Source organism: Anomaloglossus baeobatrachus, chromosome 5, assembly GCF_048569485.1.
Source record: "Anomaloglossus baeobatrachus isolate aAnoBae1 chromosome 5, aAnoBae1.hap1, whole genome shotgun sequence".
NCBI lineage: Eukaryota > Metazoa > Chordata > Amphibia > Anura > Aromobatidae > Anomaloglossus > Anomaloglossus baeobatrachus.
Window position 1 is genome coordinate 537,268,120 of NC_134357.1, and position 26,430 is coordinate 537,294,549.

Below are 26,430 nucleotides of genomic sequence, written 5' to 3' on the forward strand. Positions count from 1 at the left end.
CAGTCAGCTCATTCCTTCAAACGGATCCGCTTTTCGTTTGCGTCCAACCACTGCATGGCTTTCTCCGGAGTTGTAAAAAAGTGCACCCGCTCCAACGCCGTCACTCTTAGCTTTGCTGGGAACATCATTGAGTATTGCACCCCAATCTCTCGCAGGCACCTCTTTACTCCTGTAAAAGTCATACGTAGCTTTTGAACAGAAATGGAGTAGTCCGGGTATATGGAAATTCTCTGACCGTCAATCATAAGATCCTCCATGTCTCTTGCCTTTCGCAGTATAGTGTCCCTGTCCCTGTAGTTGAGGAGCTTGGCTAGTATAGTGCGAGGGCCCCTGCCTGCTGGTTGTGGCTGCATCGGGACTCTGTGTGCACGTTCCACGGCATAGAGCTTGGATAAGACATTAGCACCAATTTTCCCCCTGAGCCAGTCTTCTACATATTCAGTGGGGTTTCTTCCTTCCGCTTTCTCAGGGATGCCGACAATCCAGATGTTATTCCTTCTAGAGCGATTCTCTAAATCATCATTTTTTTGCCATGATTTCAGCTATCTGCTGTGCAAATGTTTTTTCAGACTTTTGTAGTTTTGTAATATGATCCTCTGTTATCCCCACTCTTTCCTCCACAGCTCCTGTTCTCAGGTCTGCTTTTTTGAGGTCTTTCTTAATGCCAGCAACCTCTGCCTGTAATCCCTTAACTTGCTTTGTCAGGGTAGTCAGAGCTTCTTTACAAAAAGACACCACTGCAAAAATGTCCTTTAAAGTGGGGTTTTCTGGAGCCTCCTCTGCACTATGTGCTTTCTCCACTTCTCCTGTATTATCTTGCTGCTTTTCACCATCCCCCATCTCATCAGAGCTGGCATTGTCTTCCCCCTCCTCTCCTTTCTCACCTCTGTTATCTATATGCTGACGTGATTTCTCTGGAGTCCAGGCAAACTTCTCCAGCCTTGCTGCGACCTGCATCCTCTGCTGACAGGCTGCATTAACTTTCTCAGCTTCCTGCCTTATCATGGCACCATCTTGAGAGCTAGGGACTTTCCCGCCTCCATTATCTTTTTTGCCTGTGATGGACCATGGCACCGCTCTGCATCCACCAGACTCGCCCCAGACAAGTCCTCACCACCTTATCTTCCTGACAGCCGGCTGAGGCAGTGATAACAGCGGTGTTCAGGTATTTATCATGGGTGTTTGCAGGAGAGCTCCACAGACACGTCTCCTCACATTGCCGTCCAGGCCATGCCACTTTAAAATTATTCTTAAGTATTCACCATCCTCCGTATCTTATCCACTAATTGCTTGCTCAGTCAGCAGTATGCTCCACTCATGATTGTTAGTCGCCTTCTGTGATGCACTTTGCTCATCTAGATCTCTAATATGAGCTTCCAGATGGCCAACATGCTCACATCTGCCCAGCGATATTCAGTTGTTTGTACATACAGTATATCAGAAACCTCAAATGTGCCCTCCATTATCCAAACAAACAGTAAAAATACAACAAAAGGTTGGAAAGGTAAATACTTACAGGCCTAAAATCGTTTTTAACACCTGTTTTTATTTTTTATTTATTTTATTTTTTTTTTTATTTTATTTAAAAAAAAATATAAACTCTACTTGTTTGCAAGCCACTTATTGAGCATGGCTCAGAATTGCGCAAATTCACCCTAACTGGAGCTCAAAGGTTTTATTACAGAACGGAACAGTCATTTTAACAAGAGGAAGTGACGTAATGGGAGGATACCACAGATAAGGGTGATTGGCACCAGAGTCGTACCTATCACTGTGGCAGGAGGTGTGACCAGGGGTGGGATTCAGCCGGTTCTGTACGGTTCGGGCGAACCGGTTGTTAAAATAGCAGCCGGTTCCCCGAACCGGCAATAAACGTCTCCGGCGATCCGGTTCTCTATTCATTTGCGTTAGTGACCCATGACGTCATGGTTCCCTGTTACTTAAGGACCCATGACGTACCCAGTACGTCATGGTGAAATCGCGGCCCCGGAGCCCCGGTGACTGCGAGGGGTTTACAAAAACTGAAGATTCGAGGAGGAGGGGACCTCTGCCTGACCTCAGGAGGGGTGGTGCCTCCCCGGACCTAGGGAGGCTGTGATTGGCTGACGAGCGCCACTCAGCCAATCACAGCCACTATAATGTTTCAGCAACATTGAAATCCAGCCATGATCAGTGCAGCTATAGCACTGATCATTGGCTGGAGCTGGGCGACTTCTGCTTCACCCGCCCCCAGCTCTGATTGGAGAGATCGGCCTTGTGACCGATCTCTCCAATCACTGTGGATCTGGGGCCAGAGACCGCTCCCCTCAGCTTCACTCCATCCGTAGAAGCTAAGGAGAGCGATCCCTGTGCGTGCCCCATCTGTAAGTTATTGCAGCCGCTGCCCCCCCCTCTCCATCTGCCTCCCCCCTCAATCTGCCTCCCCCCCCCCTCCTACTGCCTCCCCTCCCTCCATCAGCCGCTGCCCCCTCCATCTGCCACCGTTCTCCCCCATCAGCCGCTGCCCCCTCCATCTGCTGCCGTTCCTCCATCTGCCATCGCTCTCCCCATAAGCCGCTGCCCACCTCCTTCTGCTGCCCCCTCCATCTGCCACCGCTCTTCCCCATCAGTCGCTGCCCCCCTCCATCTGCTGCCCACTCTCTCCCATCCTCTTCATCTGCTGCCCCCTCTCCCAACTCTCACCCTCTCCGATCTGTTGCGTTTTTCATCTGTTGCCTCCTCCATCTGCTTTGATCCTACTGCCTAGATCCATCCTGTAAGGTAGCTGTCCCCAATCTCACCTCCCACTCCCCTTCCACCCTCCCAACTCTCCCCTTATCCTCCGCCACTCCTGCATCCACTGTGCCCTCTCCCATCCTCTGCCGCTCCTGCATCCGCTGCGCCCTCTCTCATCCTCCGCCGCTCCTGCAACCGCTGTGCCCTCTTCCATCCTCCGCCGCCCCTCCATCCACCACCATCCGCCGCTCCTCCATCTGCCACCCTCTCATAGTCGCCGCCGCCCTCTCACATCCACCACTGCTCCCCTTCATCTGCCACTACCCCCCCATCTGCTGCCTCATCGATCTGCCTACATCTCTCCTGTGATCCTGCTGCTGTTCTGATCCATCACATAAATATAGTATAATCAGAAAAACCTGAAGCAAAACAATATAATTGCTTATAAAAAAACAGCACCATATTTTTTTTTCTGTCTAAAATGTTAATAACACAGGTCTACAAAAAATGTTTTTTTTTAATCATCGCAGGTGACTGTACTTTTCTGATTCATCTTTTTGTCCTGATTTCAAAAATATATATAGTTTTTCTGTAGCACGTATAGTTTTCATGCAGCAGCATCATTATTATAAGGTATAGGAAATATACTGGTGACATTAAGAAAACAGTAATCTACATATCAGAAAGAAATGCTTCATCTTACAAAACAGTTTTTATCGAACCAAAATATTTCACATGCAAAATAGAAACTAAAATATGAGCAGAAATTGAAAGTGTTGACATCAGACTATTGATACGATTTTTCAGGGTTGTCCCTATATAACATCCAACAGTAATCTGCCATCATTGATTCATTTGTGTTCCATTACCTTAATGTCCTGGTGAAACCACTCACCTTGTTCATCGCTTACATCCCCAATATTTTGAGGAAATAAATCTAAATGTGAATGCAAAAAGTGCATTTTTAGAGACATGCGACATCCAAGACACTGGTTTGCATTTAGCAGTTCCTCAACACCTTCAACATATTCTGGAGATTTATTTGTTTCCTAAGATGTTTTCATAGATCCACTTGAAGCTTTTCCAAGATCTTAATGCCTTATCATTTAGAGTTCCTTCAAACACATCATCTCTCATAAGCTCTCTGATCTGAGGACCAACAAATACCCCTTCCTTCAGTTTTGCTGGTGAAATGCTGGAGAATTTCTGTGAAATGTACTGGAACCCTTGTGAATTTTTCTTTGCCATGGCTTTCACAAAGTTTTTGATCAATCCCAACTTTATATGTAGTGGAGGAAGAAACCTTTTTGTTGGAGCAGCTAAAGGATTATGCTGAACATTGTCGCTACCTGGAGCATAGATGTTTCTCTGTCCCCAATCACAATGAACATAATGTTCTACTGTATTTTTACTGTCCCATAAACACAAGAAACAACAATATTTTGTGAAACCTCCTTGCATTCCCATTAGCAGACCAATCATTTTCAAATCTCCATAGATATTCTATTGATGATGCTTATATTGTATAGCATCTAAAACTGACAGATTTTCATAACTTTCCTTCAGATGACATGAGTGAGCAATAGGGATTGATGGTTTCATATTTCCATTGTGAAGCAACACTGCTTTCACACTTCTCTGGGATGAGTCAATAAACAATCGCCAATCTGACACAAAATACTCTTGATTCGGTTCTTCAAAGAGGCCATTCACATTATTACAGTACACCATTGGTCCATCAACTATGTAAAATGTGTTCAAGTGTTACTTCTATTTTGGTAATAACACACTTTGACATCATCATGAAGACGATTCTTCTGTTTTAACCTAGATGTAAGATGTTCAGCTTTATCTTTTGGCAATGAAAAGTCTCTGATTAAATAATTTAATTCATGTTGAGTAAAGCATTCTGGTTGCTCGGCTGCTCCATCAGGTACATGCTCATCTTGACTTGAGGTCTCCATGTCTTCCCTAGTAGCTTCAGCTCCATAGTCTTCACATTCTACTTCATTTTCATCAATCCAGACAACGGTGGCACAGAAACTGGCATGTGGAACTGGCCTAATCGTAGATTCATGTTCAGGGTAATTCATCTTATGTTTGTTCTTTGTAGAAAACCCTTCAGTTTGACAAAACAAAATTAGCAGTCATAACTATGATTTTTGGATTCTCTCCAAATCATGAGAACAGCAAGTGGCATAGCCACTTTACTCATATTTAAGCAGTCACGAAGACCATTTGAACAACTTGAGCATATCACATCAGGGGCCCAGCATACATTGAAAATGCAAAAATAACGTAATAGAAGTATTTTGTTATCTCAGAAACTTTATATGATAGATCAAAACTAATCATATTTTTGGAATCAGCACATCAAACTCCATAAAACAGACATATTACCATTGCTGATTTTTTTTTTTTTTCTGTGTTGACCAGTATAATCAACACCCTGCTTCCACTATTCAGGTCCTTACAATATCAAATCCTCTTGGTGAAGATATATATAAGAGAATTATTCTGACTGACTCATCAAGGATGGATATGGACAAGGATAAGATGGTGGAGAGAATATTACACCTCACCCTAGAGATCCTCTTCCGGCTTACTGGAGAGGTGAGAGATTGTGATGACGTCACATTACATCATTCTTATCTATGGGAATAACAGATGGATAGAACTGGAGAGGTGAGGACTCTGGAAATGTCTGTAGTGAGATTTATTACTGTCTCTCCATAACCAGGATTACACAGTAGTGAAGAAGACCTCTAGTGAGCGAGGTCAGACCCCTGTGTCTGAGGAATGGGGAAGACCCCTGAGCCCAATCACGGGGCCTCCACCTCACCCCCCGATACATGAGGACATCAATGACCAGAAGATCCTAGAAGTCACCTACAAGATGATAAATCTGCTGACTGGAGAGGTGACACTGCTGGGAATGCTGGGACATTATACAGTAACGCTATGAAGGGATCAGGGGATGACGGTGTCATTGTGTGTGTCAGGTTCCTATAAGGTGTCAGGACGTCACTGTCTATTTCTCCATGGAGGAGTGGGAGTATTTAGAAGGACACAAAGATCTATACAAGGACTTCATGATGGCGGTTCCCCAGCCCCTCATATCACCAGGTAATAGACAAGACTAAATACACACGGCCTATAATTATCTGTATGTAAAGAATTAATTCAGTCCCTGTATGTGTTTCCTCCAGTTCTATCCAGTAAGAGGACAACACCAGAGAGATGTCCCCGCCCTCTTCTTCCACAGGACTGTAAACAAGAAGATGCCAATGTTCCTCAGGATCATCAGGTAGATGGAGAGAAGGTGACATGAAATCTCCCTATGATGTGTAGACGGCTGTGAAGATCTTGTGCTAAGTCTTGTTTTATCCTCAATTATTATATGTTTTATACTTGTGTAATGAGAACAGTGGGGATGGCAGGATTAGAGCTGATCATAGATGTGACTTCTCCATCTGTCTGTGACTTTCACAATATTTGTTTCAGGGTGAAGATCTGACCCATATTAATACTACAGAGACATATGTGAGAGGTGATGAGCGGAATAAAGAGGAGATTCCTACATATAACAACTCAGGTGAGTAGGAACCACTAAGGGGTACTTCTTACATAGCAAAATCGCTAGCGAGATCGCTGCTGAGTCATAGGTTTTGTGACGTACCAGTGACCTCATCAGCGATCTCGCTGTGTGTGAAACTAAGCAGCGACCTGGCCCATGTTGTGAAATCGCTGATCGTTACACACTGTTCTGGTTAATTTTTTGCTTGTTGGTCTCCCGCTGTGAAGCACACATCGCTGTGTTTCGCAGCGAATGACCCACAATCTGAATGTGAAGGGACCTGGCTTCTGGCAGCTGCAGATGCTGGTAACCATGGTACACATCGGGTAACTAAGAAAAGCGCTTTGCTTGGATACCCGATATGTACCTTGGTTACCAGCGTACGCCGCTCTCAGGCTGCCAGTGCCTGCTCCCTACACACGTAGCCAGGGTACACAGGTAACTGTACAAAGCGCTTTGCTTAGTAACCCGATGTGTACCCTGGCTACGTGTGCAGGGAGCCGGCTTCTGGCACCTGCGGACGCTGGTAATCATGGTACACATCGGGTAACTAAGCAAAGCGTTTTGCTTAGTAACCCGATGTGTACCATGGTTACCAAGCACAGCGTCGTTACACGGGTCGCTGGTGGCTGATCTCTGATCGCTGTGGAGATCTGCCTGATTGACAGCTTACCAGCGACCATGTAGCGACGCTCAGCGATCCCTGCCAGGTCAGATCGCTGGTGGGATCGCTGGTTGCGTCGCTTAGTGTGACGGTACCCTAAATGTAGAGAAGTCATAAATTCTCCTCAGTCACCGGCTGTGGCTGCTTTATTAGCAGTGTAGTCCCATATCGTAATTAGGTGGTCACCAGCCCCCCACCCAAGATTGTCCCCTTTACTTTGGGCATTTCAAGTCCTTTTGTTAGAGTGAGACTGGTTTTAGTGAGAGCTTGCAGCCTAGAGGTCAACTCTAACCCCTGGAATTAGAAGATGCTGACATTCACCCACCCAGATCTCTAAACTGCAAAGCCCAATGACATCGTAGATAGAATGTGCTGACAACGTAGAAAATCATGTGAAGAAATATATCCGTACGTTGGTGCTTCGCTTTTATGATTGAGACACAATTCCATGTGCAGTAAGAGCCAAGTAGAGAGAGATGAATATGTGTTTGTTTTTCATATGCATATGGGTGCATACGGTATATAGGGGGTTATGTAGGAGTCTTGTATATAGGAGGCTGTGTGGGGTTTATACAGTGTATTGGAGGCTATGTGGGGCTCATAATGTATATAGAAGTCTATTTCTCTGACGCCTCATTGGGGGACACAGGACCATGGGTGTTATGCTGCCTATCCATAGGAGGACACTAAGTAGATGCAAAAGCATAGCTCCTCCTCTGCAGTATACACCCCCTGGCCGGGCCAGGCAACCTCAGTTTTAGCTTAGTGTCTGTAGGAGGCACATCTTTCAAGGTTTTGTTATTTTTTGAGGGTGACGTTTTCCTTTTGGGACCTATCTCCCAATACCATCAACGGGCGGAAACGCGGAGTGCTGCCTCCACGTACCCCCTCCTACAACGCTGGATCCTGGGCTGCATCTCACTGGACGACAGGTCCCACAGACACCGATTTTCCAGAGCCCAGGGCAGAAGCACAATTCCTCAGCCCCTCTTTGCAGGCTCTGAGCTGAACATTGCACTGTGTGACTGGACACAGCAGGCTGACTCTGCTATTCCCACTGCCTGGACTGAGGCAGTGTTTAAGGTGAGATCCCCCCTGACTGGTTTCCCAGACAAAGGGAGAAAAGACGGTGAAGTCCCTTGCTGATTGCAAGGAGGAGAGCCCCAGGGATCCTGAACACACAGTGTTAATTTTTTCTCTAGCTTGCTGGCTGGAGGAGGGGGGAAAGTCCCTTGCTGTTTGCAGAGAATCCTGCACAGATAATTTACCAGTGGCGGGGGGAGGGCCCAGAGCTCAGGAACTCACACTGTTTATATGTTCAGTTTATTTGCTTTAGCTGCGGCTCGGCTCTGATTGCAGGAAAGCCGGCAGAGATTATCCTCCGGTGACAAGCTGTGTGCTGACTGGAGGGAGATGTCACAGAAGCTCCCTTCCCGCTGTTTTTTGCTACCGACAGCAGGGGGGGCACACTGACTTATTCTTGGCGCTCTGGTAGCGCTAAGCCCCGCCCCCCGCAGGCGCGATAAGGGCCCCCCCCCCGGAAAGCGTGCGAAGATCTCCACAGAGCTTACTCCTTCCTGAGGACGCAGGGCCATCGGCTGATTCTGGTGAGGTACTTGCTTCACTTGTAGCTCTGCTGACTATTGCTCCCCCTCCTGGCTTACTCCTATTAGGAACATGCAGAATTCTAAGGGCACTAAGAGCGCTAAGGCTCACATAGTCTACTATTCAGCCTGCACTGCCTGCCACGCTGAGCTACCACGTAAACACACCTCTTCTCTCTGTGGTTCCTGTGCCCCTATAGCCCCATAAGACCCCCCCCCCGCCACCACCGCCGCAACCGTCAGCCCAGCGCCTAGGGCTCTCAGCCCACCAGAATGGGCACAGTTTCTGTCACAATCCATGGAAAAACTCACAGAACTTGGTTCTGGCTATGCAGTGTCGTCCTCCACACCCTTCTGGGCCCCTGGACGGAACGCAGTCTGAGGATACCCCTATGGAGGATCCTTCTGAGGTAATCCGGGCACATGCTTCACCGGTTGCAGGGATCAGGAAAAGAGCACACGGCCGGGTGTCTCCAGCACTCTCTCATGGCCCCCAGGGCTCTCCCTCGGGAGCACACAGGGCAGGCTCTCCCGCACGCTCCACGGCTTCTGAAGAGCTGGAGGAGGGAGAATGCTGTTTTTACCAAGAGGATTCCTTGGTTTCATCCTCCCCAGATGATCAAACTGCAATAGACTCCCTTATAGCAGCAATCAACCAAACTCTGCATGTGGAAGATCCCCCATCCACTACCACTGATCATGCGGTCTCCTTTAAAAGGGCAAGAAAACTCCAAAAGGTTTTCGCTGATCACCCAGAGTTTCAGGATATCCTCACAAAGCAAAGGGAGAAGCCTGACAGGTGCTTCGGTAACCGAAAACTCATGGAGTCCCGGTACCCTTTTGCCTCACCTGCCCCTAAGGGCTGGGCCGATCCGCCCTCGGTCGACCCCCCCCGATCTCCCGCCTTGCCACAAAGACGCTCCTGTCTTTACCCGATGGTTCCTCCATCAAGGACCCGACAGACAGACAGGTGGAGCACCTCGCCCGCTCTCCTTTTGAGGCTGCGGGTTCCTCCCTCTCGCCCTCCTTTGCCTCTGTGTGAGTCGCAAAGGCGATCTCGGTCTGGGCAGAATCCCTTAACACTTCGCTTGAGGAATCCCAGTTCACTCATACCTTCACAGAGGTAACAGCTCAAATTGCCGCTGCGGCGGAGTACCTCATGCAGGCCTCCATGGACGCTGCTACCTGCACAGCGTTTGCTGCCTCAAATACCATAGCTCTCTGGCTCCGACAATAGCGAGTGGACTCTGCCTCCAAGAAGTTTCTCACGGGCCTTCCCTTTTTTCCAGACCGATTGTTTGGCGAACGTCTGGACAAGCTCATTTCTGTCGCCACGGGAGGAAAGAGTACCTCCCTCCCCCAGCTGAAGTCCAGGACGACCTTCACCAGACGTCCACAGTCCTCGTTCCGCTCCTTTCGGAACTCATTTAGGTGGTAGACATCCCGTGCTGTCCCCGCCACCAGCCGCGGACTACGCAGGGACCGACCTTCTCAGCTCTCCCCGAAACCCACTTCGTCATGGCAGCCTAGACTGAAACAGTTCAGGACTAGGGAGACTCGTCCACGACATTTTCCCCCCTCATGACTCCTTCGGCGCCCCGGAAGACACACTCATTGTAGGAGGTCGACTGCGGCTCTTTCAACACATCTGGGCTACCGCCACAGACGACAAATGGGTGCGAGACCTTGTGTCTTCCGGTTACCACATAGAATTTCGGACCCGACCCCCGAGTCGGTTCTTTCTCTCAAACCCCCCAAAGACTCGAAAACAACGCAAAGCTTTTTTCTCAGCAATCCACTCGCTCCAAACAGCAGGAGTGATAATACCTGTCCCGGACGACGAGAAGTTCAGAGGTTTTTATTCCAACCTCTTTGTGGTCCCCAAAAAGGATGGGTCAGTTCGACCCATCCTGGACCTCAAACACCTGAACAAACATGTGCACATACGGAGATTCAGAATGGAGTCCCTAAGGTCCATTATTGCATCCATGGTCGAAGGGGAATTCCTCGCCTCCATAGACATCAAGGACACGTACCTGCACATACCCATCTCCCCAGATCACCAAAAGTTCCTCCGCTTCGCAGTTCAGGACTCCCACTTTCAATTCATAGCTCTACCCTTCGGCCTTGCCACTGCACCAAGGGTCTTCACCAAAGTCATGGCGGCTGCCATGAGCGTCCTTCACGCCAGGGGAGTAGTCGTTCTCCCTTACTTGGACGACCTCCTCATCAAGGCCCCCTCCTTCCGCGACTGCTCAACCAGCGTACAGATCACTGTGGACACACTATCCAGCTTAGGGTGGCTAGTGAATCTAGACAAATCATCCCCGATCCCATCACGATCCATCACCTTCCTGGGCATGTCCCTAGACACCCGTCGGGGCTTGATCTACCTCCCCCTGGACAAGGCAATCGCTCTATAACGAGCGGTATGCTGCCTTCTACGTCCTCCGTCTCGCTCCATTCGATTCAGCATGAAGGTACTCGGCAGGATGGTGGCGGCTATGGAAGCAGTACCCTTTGCTCAACTACACCTCCGCCCACTGGAGCTAGCCCTTCTAGCTGCCTGGGACAAGAGCCTCTTCTCCCTGGACAGACATCTTCACCTGACGCCTTCAGTCAGGTACGCACTGCGCTGGTGACTTCGGTCCTCATCCCTATCGAAGAGGGGAGATCTTTTCTCCCAGTGAACTGGCTGGTCCTGACCACGGACGCCAGCCTCCTAGGCTGGGGAGCAGTGTACCGGCACCACATTGCTCAAGGACATTGGACGCCCCATGAGTCTTCCCTACCCATAAACATCCTGGAAATCCGCGCGATCTTCCTCGCACTCAGGGCGTTCTGCCCTCTGCTAGCGGGTCGTCAGATTCAAGTCCAATCGGACAATGCTGTAGCTGTAGCCTATATCAATCGGCAGGGGGGCACCCGCAGCAAAGCGGCTTATCTTGAGGCCCACAAGATCCTCAGCTGGGCCAATTCGACGGGGTCAGTGATATCAGCGGTACACATACCGGGAGTAGAGAACTGGGCAGCAGACTTTCTAAGTCGCCAAGGCCTGGCAGCCGGAGAATGGTCTCTCCACTCAGAAGTGTTTCTACACATCTGCACTCGATGGGGAACACCAGACGTGGATCTAATGGCCTCAAGGTTGAACGCAAAGGTACCCGCGGTCATAGCCAGGTCACGCGACCCGCAGTCCATCGGCGCGGATGCTCTAGTCTGCTCCTGGCACCACTTCCGCCTGCCTTACATATTTCCACCTCTACCCCTGCTGCCGCGGGTAATCAGGAAGATCAAGGCAGAGGGAGTCCCGGTGATACTGATAGCACCATACTGGCCCAGGCGTGCCTGGTACGCCGAATTTGTACAAATGCTCACAGACGTACCGTGGCGCCTTCCAGACATCCCAGACTTGTTGACCCAAGGGCCCATTTCCCATCAGAACTCCAGAGCCCTGAAGCTGACGGCATGGCCATTGAGACCTGGGTATTAACAAGAGCGGGATTCTCCCCCGCAGTTATTTCCACCATGATCAGCGCCCGAAAGCCTGCTTCATCCCGCATTTACCACCGTACGTGGAAAATCTTCCTTTCATGGTGCAGGGAAACTAACGTGCAGCCTATGCCTCTGGCCATCCCCAGAATTCTCGACTTTCTACAGTCTGGCTTGCAAGCGGGGTTGGCTCTCAGTTCCCTTAAAGGGCAGATCTCAGCGCTCTCAATCTTCTACCAATGCCGCCTGGCTCAAAAAACGCAAGTCAAGACCTTCCTCCAGGGCGTTCCCATCTAGTTTCCCCGTACAAACGGCCGCTGGACCCATGGGACCTCAATCTCGTTCTGGACGGTCCCCAGAGGTCTGCCTTTGAACCTCTCAAGGAATCCTCCCTTGCTCTTCTGTCCTGGAAGGTAACATTCCTGGTGGCAATTACGTCCATCAGACGTTTTTCGGAGCTGGCAGCACTCTCTTGTTGCAAGCCTTTTCTAATCTTTCACCAGGACAAGGTGGTTCTGCGCCCCCTTCCGGATTTTTTTTCCAAAGGTTCCTACCCCGTTTCATTTGAACGAGGACATTGTTCTGCCTTCCTTTTGTCCACACCCAGTTCATAGAGTGGAAAGGTCTCTGCATTCGTTAGACCTCATCAGAGCTCTCAGATATTACATATCCAGGACAGCCCCCTTTAGGAAAACGGATTCTTTGTTCGTCATTCCTGAGGGGCCTAAGAAGGGACAGGCAGCTTCAAAGGCAACTCTGGCTCGCTGGATTCGCTCTGCGATCCAGGAAGTCTACCGCTTGCAACTCAAGCCCATTCCTAGTGGGCTGCGGGCTCATTCCACGCGAGCAGTTGGCGCTTCGTGGGCCATTCGGCATCAGGCTTCAGTGGAACAGGTGTGTAAGGCTGCGACCTGGTCTAGCCTACATACGTTTTCAAAGCATTACAGAGTCCATACCCAGGTTTCAGCTGAGGCAAATCTGGGTAGGAAAATTCTGCAGACGGCAGTAGAGCACCTCTCTCAGTAGGTGCTCCAGGCTGTCTGGGACTGGTTCCTAGTCCTTGGGTTGCGTTGTCTTGTTTTTATTTTTCCCACCCTTTGACTGCTTTAGGACGTCCCATGGTCCTGTGTCCCCCAATGAGGCGTCAGAGAAAAACGGATTTTTGTGTACTCACCGTAAAATCGTTTTCTCTTAGCCATCATTGGGGGACACAGCACCCACCCTGTTGCCCTGTTGGGCCTTGGTTCTCTCAGTACCTTATTTGGTTATGACTCTTCTTTTCTCATGTTCCTCTGTTGAGAAGTTTTTACTGATTTTTCTCCTACTGCTTGTGTACTAAAACTGAGGTTGCCTGGCCCGGCCAGGGGGTGTATACTGCAGACGAGGAGCTATGCTTTTGCATCTACTTAGTGTCCTCCTATGGATAGGCAGCATAACACCCATGGTCCTGTGTCCCCCAATGATGGCTAAGAGAAAACGATTTTACGGTGAGTACACAAAAATCCGTTTTTTGGGCTCTTGTAAGGGGCTATTTGGGGGTTCTTCCAGTATATAGGGAGATATGTGGGTCTCATATTGTATATAGAAGGCTTTGGGGCGCATACTATATATAGAGCCTATGTCGGGGCTCACTGTATAAAGGGAGCTATATGGGGGTTCATACTGTATATAGGGAGCTATGTGGGGCTCATAATGTATATAGGAGGCTACTTGGGGCTCATGTAAGGGGCTAGGCTTGGGCTCATATGGTATATAGACGGATGTCAGCATACTTCCAATCAATGTTAAATGATACAATTAACATAAAATAATTATAATTAATATATTAAAATTGAGTAGAACTAATTTCAGCCTATTGGTTCGGCCCTTCATACCAGTCACAGCCTCTGTGGCCATTCGGGAAAATGAATTGCCCACCGCTGCTATAGAGTCAAGTGTGAAAACAAAATTCAGCCTCTCATCAAGAAATGTGATAACCTGTTCCCATAATTGCCTAATGCCCGGGCAGTCCTGATGCATATGACATAAATCTGCTGTCACTGAATAACTGTCAATAACCATAAATTAAAGTATTCTTTGACTGGACGTAGAGAAAAGAACATTAGCAGAATTTATAATAACTCCCCATTGTTTAAGGTAAATAGGTAAATCCAAGATCTGATTCCCAGAATTTAATATAGTCTGGTCTTGCCCCGGAGGTTGGCACCCTAGAGGCAATGCAAGTTGTGCCCCCCTCCCCCGCCCCTCCAACTGAAACTTAAGTCCTACACACAATTTATCCATCAACAGCCAATATAACATAAAAAATGATGAAATTACACAAAACATAACCAAACCCAGTGGTGATAAAACAGGAGCCCTTCTCACAGCATACAAATCAGTGTCCATATGTATATATGCATAATTTGTGATGCAACCGATCACAATGGACATACCCAATGCACACACTTTCTAATAATGGTTTGATAAAAAGCATAAATCCTAAAAAGGGTTCCTAAAGGAAGAGAAAGATGTATGCTTCCCTTTAAAAAAGGCAAAAAAATAAAAATCTCCCCTTAATTTCAAGAGTTTATGAAGATAATATTTTTAATTTTGGCCAAATGTGAATTTCTGTACAATAGCAGCAGTTTCCCTTTATCCTGACTTTTCATTTCCTGTGAGAAAAGACCGGACTAACTTAACTTAAAGCGGAATGGGATAAATAACCAAAAAATTACACATAGATATACGCTAGCTGTAGTACCCGGCGTCGCCCGGGATAGTAACTGTGTCTGTCTCTCTCTCTCTGTATTTTTTTTGTCTGTCTGTCTATCTCTCTGTCAGTCTCTGCCTGTCTGTTTCTGTCTCTCTTTGTCTGTGTCTGTCTGTCTCTACATCTGTCTGTCTTTGTGTCTGTCTCTGTGTCTAGCTGTCTCTTTCCCTGTCTTTGTGTCTTTCCCTGTCTGTCTATTTGTCTAACTGTCTGTTTCTTTCCCTGTCTGTCTGTCTCTTATCCTGTCTGCGTATCTGTCTCTCTCTCTATCCGTCTCTCCACAGAAATCATATTACCTCACTCATAAGCTTCTTATACTATGAATATCCTTTGTTCCTATAGCAACCAATCACAGCTGCTATTAATGACCTGTAGTTCCCAGCTCCATTGACTTTAATGGAGGCAGGTTTTTTTGGAGAGTGACTGTAAAGCGCAGGGTTACATTTTCCTATGAAAACATAGTTCCCTGAGTCACGTGGGGTGCCTGGACAAAATGTCGTGATTGTAAATGTGACGGTGCGGATGCCTGTAGCGGACACACACACATAGATAAATACATACATACATCCACTCAGCTTTATATATTATATATTGTGAGACATCAACCGGCTGCATTATAAATGGCCGGTATGTTTTGCAGAAGCGTTGGTGCTCTGCAATGTGAAGTTGGCTGGGACCTGTGGTTCCACAGGATTGCATTACATGCAGAGTCATGAAAGGCTGTGTGAGGCTGATTAAACACTCCTTACCACCTGTGGGTGTGGCTCCAAGGGTTAAAGCAATCCTGTGTTTCTGATCCTGGGGACAGAGTGTCTAGGGCAGTCTAGGGGAGACTGGCTCAAGACTGTCAGTGTATGTGCTGCAGAGGGTGAGAGCAGAAGCACGGTGTTTGCTCTGCAGGAGACCTTCTGGAGAAGGTATAAGCCCATGTGTAAATCCTGGCTGGAGCCAGGGGGAATCTGGTAAGGACACTAGCAACCTTCAGAGGAAGGTAACAAGGACTGAAACCGGTGTCTGAATGCTGACAAGGGTCAGGGACACCTGTGTGGAAATCCAACAGTGTGTGGACTTTATATTATGTATTGGTCTTTGAGGAGAAAGCCAAGGAACAGTATCTTCACGTTATGTGACCTAGTATGGTTTATGGAGCTGTTAATAAACCGTATGGGCTGTTAAAGTGGCAAATTGATCCAGCGTGCTTTAATCCCACTACCTGACGTGTGGCCCCCCCATACCCTCGGGGCCCACATCGTCACAATATATAATATATAAAGCTGTCTGTGTGTGTGTGTGTGTGTGTGTGTATATGTATGTCCGCTAAAGGAATCCGCACCGTCGCATTTACAATCACAAAATATTGCAGAGAGAGAGAGAAACCGAGATAGAGAGAGAGAGACAGAGAGAGAGACAGAGATAGAGAGAGACAGAGGAAGGGAAAGACAGACACAGAGATAGAGAGAGACAGATGTGACGCCCGGGACAAGCCAGGGGTCACAGGTAATGACATCACCACACCCTACACCCCGGATAGGCACATCTAAGCTAGACCAGAAATCCTTGTTGCCTTCCTCCAGGGGCTGATGTTCACACCAGGGGGTGGGCCAGGCGGTTGGCCCCACCCACCGAGGAGTTCACAGTCCTGGAGGCGGGAAAACCAGGCAGAGTAGTTGTGGAGGTTGAAGTAGAAGGAGGAAAGTAGTAAAAGAGCAGCCTGAAGTTGGTCCGGGTGTGTGCCCCGGACAGAGACAGCAAGGTTAGCAGACGGCGGTGACCGTCTGCAGGAGTGGCCTATCAGAGTTGCCGTAAGGACCGTGGACGGGTGGTGGCCCGGCGGTACTGGACCGGTACACAAGGAGAAGCCAGCACCATTGGCAGGGGCCTTTCGGATCCCGGCAAGGCTTGGAGTCGCCGTGAATTTGCCAAATCCGTCAGTGAAGGGGACCTCCGGGTCTCCAAACAACTAAGTCCCGATTGAAGGCAACAGTCCAACCGTATGAGAGAGACACCGCCACCGCCAAGGCACCAGTTTCTCAGGGCCAGCGCCTGTGGGCAAAGAGGGGCTCCTCCGGCCCATATCCAAGTCGGGGAGCGGGTTACCGGTGGGAACCCATCGCAACCAACAGAAGAACTAGGTGCAGGGAAAGAGACAGTCACCGTTAACTACCGGGGAAAAGCAACAGCAGCCGTCCGTGGGAACCGTCTTTCCAGCCGTGTGTTTTACCGAGAACTGTGTCAACGTCTCAGGCTGAGTGAGTACCACCGTGCCGTACGGCACAGCGCTGCCCCCGCGACCCTGCACCTCACCAGGCCCCGCACCCGGCCTGCCATCTACCCCTACCCCATCACCGGGCCCCGGGACAACCAACCCCCTACCCACGGAGGGGAGGAATAACAACAAAGCTGCTCCCTGTCACCGCTCCCGGGATCCCCGTCCAGAGCAGCGGTGGTGTTCACTCAATCACCACAACCGTGGGTGGCGTCACGGACAATAAATCCCCAAAACCAATCCCCTTTTCACTCACGGGCGAGGAGCGCCGCTCGGGTCCCCGGGATCCGGCCCATCGCTCGAGCCACCGAGCAGCAGAGACCGCAGCGGCAGCCGGACCCGAGCAGTGGGAGAGCGCAGCATCCCCTCCTCCGCCCGCGACACAGACACAGAGATAGAGAGAGACAGAATGATACTGTGGCGCCCTAGACAAGCCAAGGGCCACAGAGAACAACACCCACACACCCCACACTCCCAGCAGGCACACCAAGGTCAGACACAAAACCCTTGTTTGCCTTCCTCCAGGGGCTGATGTCCACACCAGAGGGTGGGCCAGGCAGTTGGTCCCGCCCACCGAGGAGTTCATAGTCCTGGAGGCGGGAAAAAGTTAGTTGAGTTTTGGAGGTGAAAGTGGAAGGAAGTGAAGTGGTAGTGGAGCAACTAACTGACAGCGTCCGGGTGTGTGGCCCGGGCGGTACAGCAAGGTTGGCAGACGGTGGTGACCGTCTGCAGGAGTGACAGATTGGAGTCTGCCTTAAGGACCGTGGACGGGCGGCGGCCCGGCGATACCGGACAGGTACACAAAGAGAAGTCAGCACCATCTGGCAGGGGCTTACGGACCCCGGCAAGGCTAGGAGTCGCCGTGAATTTTCCAAATTCGTTAGTGAAGGGAACCTCCTGGGTTTCCCAACAGCCAAGTCCCGACAGAAGGCAACAGTCCAACCAAGTGAGGGAGACACCGCCACCGCCAAGGCAACCGTTTCTCAGGGCCAGCACCTGCGGGCAAAAGGGGCTCCTTCGGCCTATATCCAAGCCGGGGAGCGGGTTACCGGTGGGAACCCATTGGAACCATCTGCCGTATCTAGGTGCAGGGAAAGGCAGTCACCATCAACCTGCCGGGAGAAAACAACACCGCAGCCGTCTGTGGGACCCGTCCATCCAGCCGTGTGTTTTACCGAGAACTGTGTCCTCATCATTGGCTGAGTGAGTACCACCGTGCCGTGCGGCACAGCGCTGCCCCTGCGACCCTGCAACCCGCCAGGCCCCGTAACCTGCCTGCCATGTATCCTTTCCCCATCACCGGGCCCCGGGACAACCAACCCCCTACCCACGGAGGGGAGAACTAACAACAAAGCTGCTCCCTGTCACCGCTCCCGGGATCCCCGTCCAGAGCAGCGGTGGTGTCACCAATATCGCCACAACCGTGGGTGGGGTCACGGACAATAATCAAAACCCCCACCATCAAAATCCCCTTTTCACTCACGGGCGAGGAGCGCCGCTCGAGTCCCCGGGATCCGGCCCACCGCTCGAGCCACCACCGAGCAGCAGCGGCGGCCGGACCCGAGCAGTGGGAGAGCGCAGCGTCCCCTCCTCCGCCCGCGACAACTTGGCGTCACGAACAGGATTCTACCGACTGGTGGAAGTGCGCCTTGTGTGACCGCCAGAGGTGTCTGGACGGAAAATTTGAAAAGCCGCCATCTTGGGCGCGAAGAGTTCCCGCTCGAGCGTCTCCTCGAGTAGTGAAGGCGCGAAGGCCTAAGCCCCGCCCCGATAGAGGAGGAGCCGGAAAAAGACTAAGGGGGACTGATGGCGTCTGGCCGCATGTAGCCCGCGGCTATAAAAGCAGAGACGCCAGGACTCTGCAGCGATACTGGGTTCCTGGAAGACTTTATTGCAAAATGCACAGTCCGACCACCAATAAGGACGCCCCCGCGCCCGGCGATGTGGCTGAGAGACCGGACCGCCCCGCTGAACAACCGTCTGCAAGCCCACATGCAGCTCCTCCTGGAGGAGTGGGAGACCGACATGGCGGACGTGGTGGCGGCTATGCGGAGACGTGAGGTGGAAGAGGATTTGGAAGGGAGGGTGAGTGACCCATGCCCCTGTACCCCTAGCGGGTCGGTCATCGCGGCCGAGGGACCCGGTCCATCCCCGCTCACCCTGCCTCCTCCCCCACTACCCGTGTTAGCTGCTGCCGCCCCGCCACTAGGCCCGCTACCTATTCAACCGGTAGCGACACCCTGCCAATCCGCCTCGGCGGACCGACTGGCTGCAGACACGCGGAGCCAGCCTGAATCACCCCTGTGGGAACCGACAGGATCGCAGCCCCTTAGTGAAGACGTATCGGAGGCCCCAGCCAGGATGGCTCCAGGCGCTGTGCCCGAACCTGGGACCGTGGAGTGGATGAAGGCCAGATTAATCGAGTTTAACCAACGCCAGCAGAACCAGATATGCCTTATGATGGAGCAATGGACCAATGAGGTGGAGATGCTGATTGCGACTGCCCCGATGTACGGGATGGGAATAGATGTGACGGAGCCAGCAGGTGACCCATGTCCCTATGTCCTAACAGGACCGGCCACTGCGGCTGAAGGGCCCGGCCCAGTCTCGACTCACGCGTCGCCCTTACCATTACTTATGGGGTGCCTCAACGTGCACCCACCTGACCTACTGCCCTACACTACCGCAGAAGAGGCTGATGTGTTGGATACTGGGAGCCGGGAGGCTGCGGCAGCTGGCGGAAACCCGCCTGACGCAGAGACAAGTGAGAGTGACTCTAGTGACTCCCGCTCCGGTGCTGAGCCCACCCTTGAAAGTGAGGAGACAAATGAACGTCTCCGCTACGTGGGAGAACCGGTAGTTTATTACACCGCGCGCAATGGTGGGAACGGATTCCGGGCACCCCTGTCACAGCAGGCATGTCACTGCATGTTTGATATGCTGGTGGCGGAAGATTGGGCCGCCTCATCAGAAGAGTCGGAGTGATGGCAGCGGAATACCGTTGTCCTTGTCCCCGTTGGGACCACCAACATTGTGTGTTAAAAATGCAGTTTGAAAATGAATGATAAGTGAATAATCTACCGATGAAGTCATCTGATTTGTCACCTGATTGTCAGCCTGCTTGAAACCGGTCGTTGCCGGCAACTGGTCCCCGTTGGGACCCCCTTCACCATTTTGCATAAGGGACTCCTTATGAACAGGCCCGAGAACTAGCAGGGCAACCACAAACTAGTGGCATGTAAATAATGTTTGTTGTGGCTTTCACCGTTACCGCCTCCGGAGAGGCAGATTGGAGGAAGGGCCCGCAGTGGAGCAGGCTGGGGCCCAGCCACCACCAGAACCGGTGGCGATCCTCTGGCGGTTTCAGGGGTTCCCCATGGACTTGGGTCCCCTGAAAAGGACAGAACCCGCTCGGGCAACTTGTGCAGGACTGGGGTCAAGGGGTGCTGCCTGTTTGCTTAGGGGCAGCATCAGGGCCAGGTTGCTTGGGTGGGAGAGAGCGGAAGCCGTAACCGTAACGTTTAAGTAAGAGTACCTCCCGATGTGGGAAGAAGTTATTATAATTGTATGTGTGTTACCGGTTTTTATATTTTTCAGTTGGTGAAAATAAAACCGGTGATTGACGGGCAGCCCGCGGACGGTCTGCATTTAACTAAGGGGGAATGTGGCGGCCTGGACAAGTCAGGGGCCACAGAGAACAACACCCACACACCCCTCACTCCCAGCAGGCACACCGAGGTCAGACACAAAACCCTTGTTTGCCTTCCTCCAGGGGCTGATGTCCACACCAGGGGGTGGGCCAGGCGGTTGGTCCCGCCCACCGAGGAGTTCCCAGTCCTGGAGGCGGGAAAAAGTTAGTTGAGTTTTGGAGGTGAAAGTGGAAGGAAGTGAAGTGGTAGTGGAGCAACTAACTGACAGCGTCCGGGTGTGTGGCCCGGGCGGTACAGCAAGGTTGGCAGACGGTGGTGACCGTCTGCAGGAGTGACCGATTGGAGTCTGCCGTAAGGACCGTGGACGGGCGGCGGCCCGGCGATACCGGACAGGTACACAAAGAGAAGTCAGCACCATCTGGCAGGGGCTTACGGACCCCGGCAAGGCTAGGAGTCGCCGTGAATTTTCCAAATTCGTTAGTGAAGGGAACCTCCTGGGTTTCCCAACAGCCAAGTCCCGACAGAAGGCAACAGTCCAACCAAGTGAGGGAGACACCGCCACCACCAAGGCAACCATTTCTCAGGGCCAGCGCCTGCGGGCAAAAGGGGCTCCTCCGGTCTATATCCAAGCCGAGGAGCGGGTTACCGGTGGGAACCCATTGGAACCATCTGCCGTATCTAGGTGCAGGGAAAGGCAGTCACCATCAACCTGCCGGGAGAAAACAACACCGCAGCCGTCTGTGGGACCCGTCCATCCAGCCGTGTGTTTTACCGAGAACTGTGTCCTCATCATTGGCTGAGTGAGTACCACCGTGCCGTGCGGCACAGCGCTGCCCCTGCGACCCTGCACCCCGCTAGGCCCCGTAACCTGCCTGCCATGTATCCTTTCCCCATCACCGGGCCCCGGGACAACCAACCCCCTACCCACGGAGGGGAGAACTAACAACAAAGCTGCTCCGTGTCACCGCTCCCGGGATCCCCGTCCAGAGCAGCAGTGGTGTCACCAATATCACCACAACCGTGGGTGGCGTCATGGACAATAATCAAAACCCCCCACCATCAAAATCCCCTTTTCACTCATGGGCGAGGAGCGCCGCTCGAGTCCCCGGGATCCGGCCCACCGCTCGAGCCACCACCGAGCAGCAGCGGCAGCCGCAGCAGCGGCCGAACTCGAGCAGTGGGAGAGCGCAGCGTCCCCTCCTCCGCCCGCGACAATACAAATACAGACAGCGAGATAGACACAGACAGACAGTGAGATAGACACAGGCAGACAGCGAGATAGACACAGGCAGACAGCGAGATAGACACAGGCAGACAGTGAGATAGACACAGGCAGACAGCGAGATAGACACAGGCAGACAGCGAGATAGACACAGGCAGACAGCGCGATAGACACAGACAGACAGCGAGATAGACACAGGCAGACAGCGAGATAGACACAGGCAGACAGAGACATAGACACAGGCAGACAGAGACATAGACACAGGCAGACAGAGACATAGACACAGGCAGACAAGAAAAAAGACACACAGACAGAGACTGGGAGAGAGACAGAGAGACAGTTACTATCCCGGGCAACGCCCGGATACTTCACATTTTCGGGAGATGTGTTGGCGTGAGCCCATTTATAATGGACCTTTTATTCTGTGAGTTCTGACCAGAAAAGTAGAAAAAGTATTAGTGGCGCTTACGACTTTGGGTCAGGCTATGAAACAACGGCTCACGCCAACACATCTCCTAAAAATGTGAATAAATGTATATTAGAGCCATGCACAGCTTAGATAGAGATATATGTATGTGTGTAATATATAGAATATATATTTTATGATTGCTTAGTGGACAGTGTTAAAAAGTTCTCTCTAAATGTCTAAGATTTCTGCAAGAAACTCGTCTAACAGAAAATATCGCCCCCCTATAAGAGATTGGATTTCTGAGTGTTAATATGATACATACTCTAATAACCCAGAGATGTCTCACCACTAGTTACTAAATCAATGACGATGAAGACTGTCGGGGTGGAGTATGATCATTTTAGTAGATATGTTACTACCGTGTTTTACAGAAAATAAGGCAGGGTCTTATGTTAGTTTTTGCTTCAAAAAATGGGCTAAGGGGTACTTTACACACTGCGACATCGCTAGCGATCTCATTAGCGATGTGAAATTCTAGATCACAAGTGCGATCTTTCGAGATCGCACATAGGTCATCTTACGCATGTGCGATCTGGAAAGATCGCACTTGCGATCTAGAATTTCACATCGCTAACGAGATCGCTAGCGATGTCGCAGTGTGTAAAGTACCCTTTAGGCTTATTTTCAGGGGATGTCTCATTTTTTTACCATGAACAACAATCCAGATTTATTCTTGAACCAAAAAATCAACATTTATTCAAATATAGTTGTGGCGCCCTGGACAAGCCAGGGGCCACAGGTAACAACACACACACACCCCCACCCCCAGCAGTTTCACAGCAGACATCCCCAGTGAAACTTGATTCCTTTCCTCGGGCTCAGACTGACACACCAGGTGGGCGGAGTCAGGAGATGGAGACACCCACCCAGGAGTTAGCTGGCCTGAGGCAGGAAACAAGCCCAGTCAAGTCCTAGGAGAGGAAGAGAGAGGAGGTCTGCAGAGAGGCAGACGCAGACTGGGGCCTAGGATTGGAGCCTAGGGCCCTCGTGCAGCAGAGAGTCAGGCAGACGGTAGTGGCCGTCTGCAGGGATCCGGGGAGACAGTTGGTGGAACCGTAGGTAGCCGGGGCTGGGCAGTGGCCCACCGGTACCGAACCGGGGAGCCAGCTGGAAGCCGGAGCGCAGGAGGAGCGTGCACGGAGGTGGAAGAAAGGACTTACACCACCAAACTGGGTCAGGGGAGAAACAACAACCGCAGCCGTCTGTGGGCACCCGTCCATCCAGCCGAGTGTTTTACCAAGGACTGTGTCGTGATTACTGGCTGAGTGAGTACCCCGTGCCGTGCGGCACAGCGCTGCCCCTGCGACCCTGCACCTCACCAGGCCCCGTAACCCGCCTGCTACCCATCCACCTACCTCACCGGGCCCCGGGACAACCAACCCCCTACCCACGGAGGGGAGAACTAACATCTAGCTGCTCCATACCATCACTCCCGGGATCCCCGTCCAGAGCAGCGGTGGTGTCACAACCTCACCACAACTGTGGGTGGCGTCACGGACAATCTCCCTTACCAAATCCCCTTGTACTGTGGAGCCTGGGATCACAGACCGGGTCACGCTACCGTGATACCCACAGAAGTGACCTCGTGGCCCGGATCTGAGTACCCCTGGTCCCCGGGCGGCACATAGTCACATCACATTTTTGAAAATCAACATAACTCTCCAAATATGCACCCACTGCTGGATAAGGGTTATAACTAGAGATGAGTGGACCCATTGAAGTTCAGTTTGGTGGGTTCAGCCGGACTTTATTTCAAATCTGTTTTATTGATGAAACTGTTGTCAACATACAAACATAGTATTTGTGCAATTACAATACATACCAAACTGTCTAACCTAGGGATGGTGAGACTACGCCACTCCTTTATGGCGTGTTATCCCAATCAGGGAGGGAACTTTCTACAAAGGAGCCCCCTGCCCCGGACTAACAATAAGCAATTATTCAACTTAGTTTGTCAGCCAGAGCCTTATATAATGTGAGGACACAAGGTCTAGAGAGAATATTGTGTTATACACCGTCAAGGGGTGCCCCCCCCGCCCCACCTTCCAGGAAGGCGGGAGGGAACCCCCCTCCCTCATAATCAGAAAGACTTAATCCCCCTGGCAAAAAATTATGGCAAAACTGGGAGGTACATTCTATTGAGAAACAACCCAATGAATTTTTGTTTATAAACCAATAACTCCTTAAACATCAGACTGGTCTTCCTCTTTGAGAGCCACGCATCCGATCACCATCTGGGGCAGCACCCCATCCCCCCCATTGGAAACACCGGCCATTCCTCTATAGGCACCAACGGAATGTCCAGGGCTGCAGCAAACGATGGCATATCAGTCGGGTTCCTAAGAACATGCATTCTTCCTGCGTGTCGGACCTGCAGGCGGAAGGGAAATTCCCACCTGTATTTAAACTCATACGAACGGAGCATGTCCAAGAGAGGTTTCAGTGCTCTCCTTCTTTGTAAAGTGAAACGGGATAAGTCCAGCAGAATCTGGACTTGGCTCCCCTCGTATGCTGGTGAAACTCCACTGCGCAGCTTAAACAAGATGGCCTCTTTAAGGACATAACGGTGGACCCAGCAAATCACATCTCGAGGTCTGTCATTCTGTGTAGGTCTAGGGCCAAGCGCTCTATGCACTCTGTCTAGCTCCAGGGGTTGGCTTGATGGTTCACCCAGGATCTCATTAAACATCACTTGGAGGGCTCTCTGGAGATCCTTAGGTTCAGCAGACTCTGGTAAACCCCGGACCCTTAAATTGTTTCTCCGGCCCCTGTTTTCAGCATCATCCATTGCTTCCACCATATATTGTATTTGATGGGAGTGTTGATCCAAAATGGCCCCTTGTGCCTGAGTGGTGTCTCCTATATTCTGTATTTTAGCTGCCTGTATTTGGTTCTGAGTGTCCACTCTTTCCACCACCCCCTCAGGGCCGACAGCTCTGTGCGGTATGCCTGTTTCAGCCTTGCTATATATGTCTCCATATCTTCTCTGGTGGGCATAGAAGAGATGTGTGCCCGGATTTCATTAAGTTCTGTCAGCACTCCTGGTTCATGTGATCTTATTGAACTTGTGGCAGGCTCTACTCTGCTTGCATTTCCATATCATACACACTTTGACTCAGGCTGTGTCTCACTGAAGATAGGAGATTTCCACTAGAAGGGCCCTGTTCCCCATTTGCAGCATTAACAGCCTCTGCTTGAGATTTATTATTGTCCTCCTTCTGTGACAGGGTTAAGGGCACCTCCCCCCCCTCCTGAGGCCTCTCCACTGCAGGTCTGCAATCAGCAATGGTGGGGGTTGTACCCATGCTCCCTGCTCCAGGGATCCCTTGTACCTGAGACCTTACACGCTGGCTGTCTGGGGTTATCAGCTGCCTCTCCTCCACTGCCCGGGTGGTTTCCTCCCTCTGTCTCTGCTGCTGCTGGGGCTTTCCCTGCCTCTCCATCTTGGGAGATGTCTGCGGTGCTGTCCTCTGCTTCGGCCCGGTAAGGAAGCCTCTGATTCCCTTCTCCTTTGTCCGTGACGCTCCTCTGCTGGGCCCCTGGGAGCTCTCCCTTCTCCTCCGCTGCATATCCTTTTCTTCCAGGCTCTTGGGCTGGTTTAATTGTCAGTAATGTAGTCCGGTGGAAGGAGCTGAGACAAACACGTCCTCACTCCTCCATAGCCAGGACACGCCTCGGTTCAGCCGGACTTTAGATAAAGTTCAGTTCTGGATCCGGACTTGACTGAGCAGTTCGGCTCTCCACGCACATGCAGCTAGCCGTAAATAGTGAACACTACATCTGATAATGCTATTATTACTCCCAGTGGGGGTCATTCAAACACTCGCAAAGGACCGAGCATATGCAAGCACAGCGATGCTTAAGTAATTAGCATACATAAAACACAAGAACTCTGTTTGTTTGTTATTTTTAGTCTGTGTTCCGTACAAATTCTGAAGTTTCAAGTTCGGTTTTGCTCATCTCTATCACCTGTACGTAGATAGCTTTATACTAGCATTTCTCCACCAGAGCTACTGCAG

At 50.9% G+C, this 26,430-nt stretch overlaps 1 protein-coding gene across 1 annotated transcript in view; it reads left to right on the forward strand.

Moving 5' to 3' along the window:
* LOC142312186 (uncharacterized) overlaps positions 1–26,430 on the forward strand; it is a 58,149-nt gene that overhangs the window by 17,409 nt on the left and 14,310 nt on the right. The window contains exons 3-7 of the mRNA XM_075351088.1: positions 5,182–5,328; positions 5,456–5,635; positions 5,718–5,841; positions 5,925–6,022; positions 6,220–6,310. Coding sequence (XP_075207203.1) covers positions 5,182–5,328; positions 5,456–5,635; positions 5,718–5,841; positions 5,925–6,022; positions 6,220–6,310 — 640 coding nt within the window. The remainder of the gene's footprint in view (positions 1–5,181; positions 5,329–5,455; positions 5,636–5,717; positions 5,842–5,924; positions 6,023–6,219; positions 6,311–26,430) is intronic.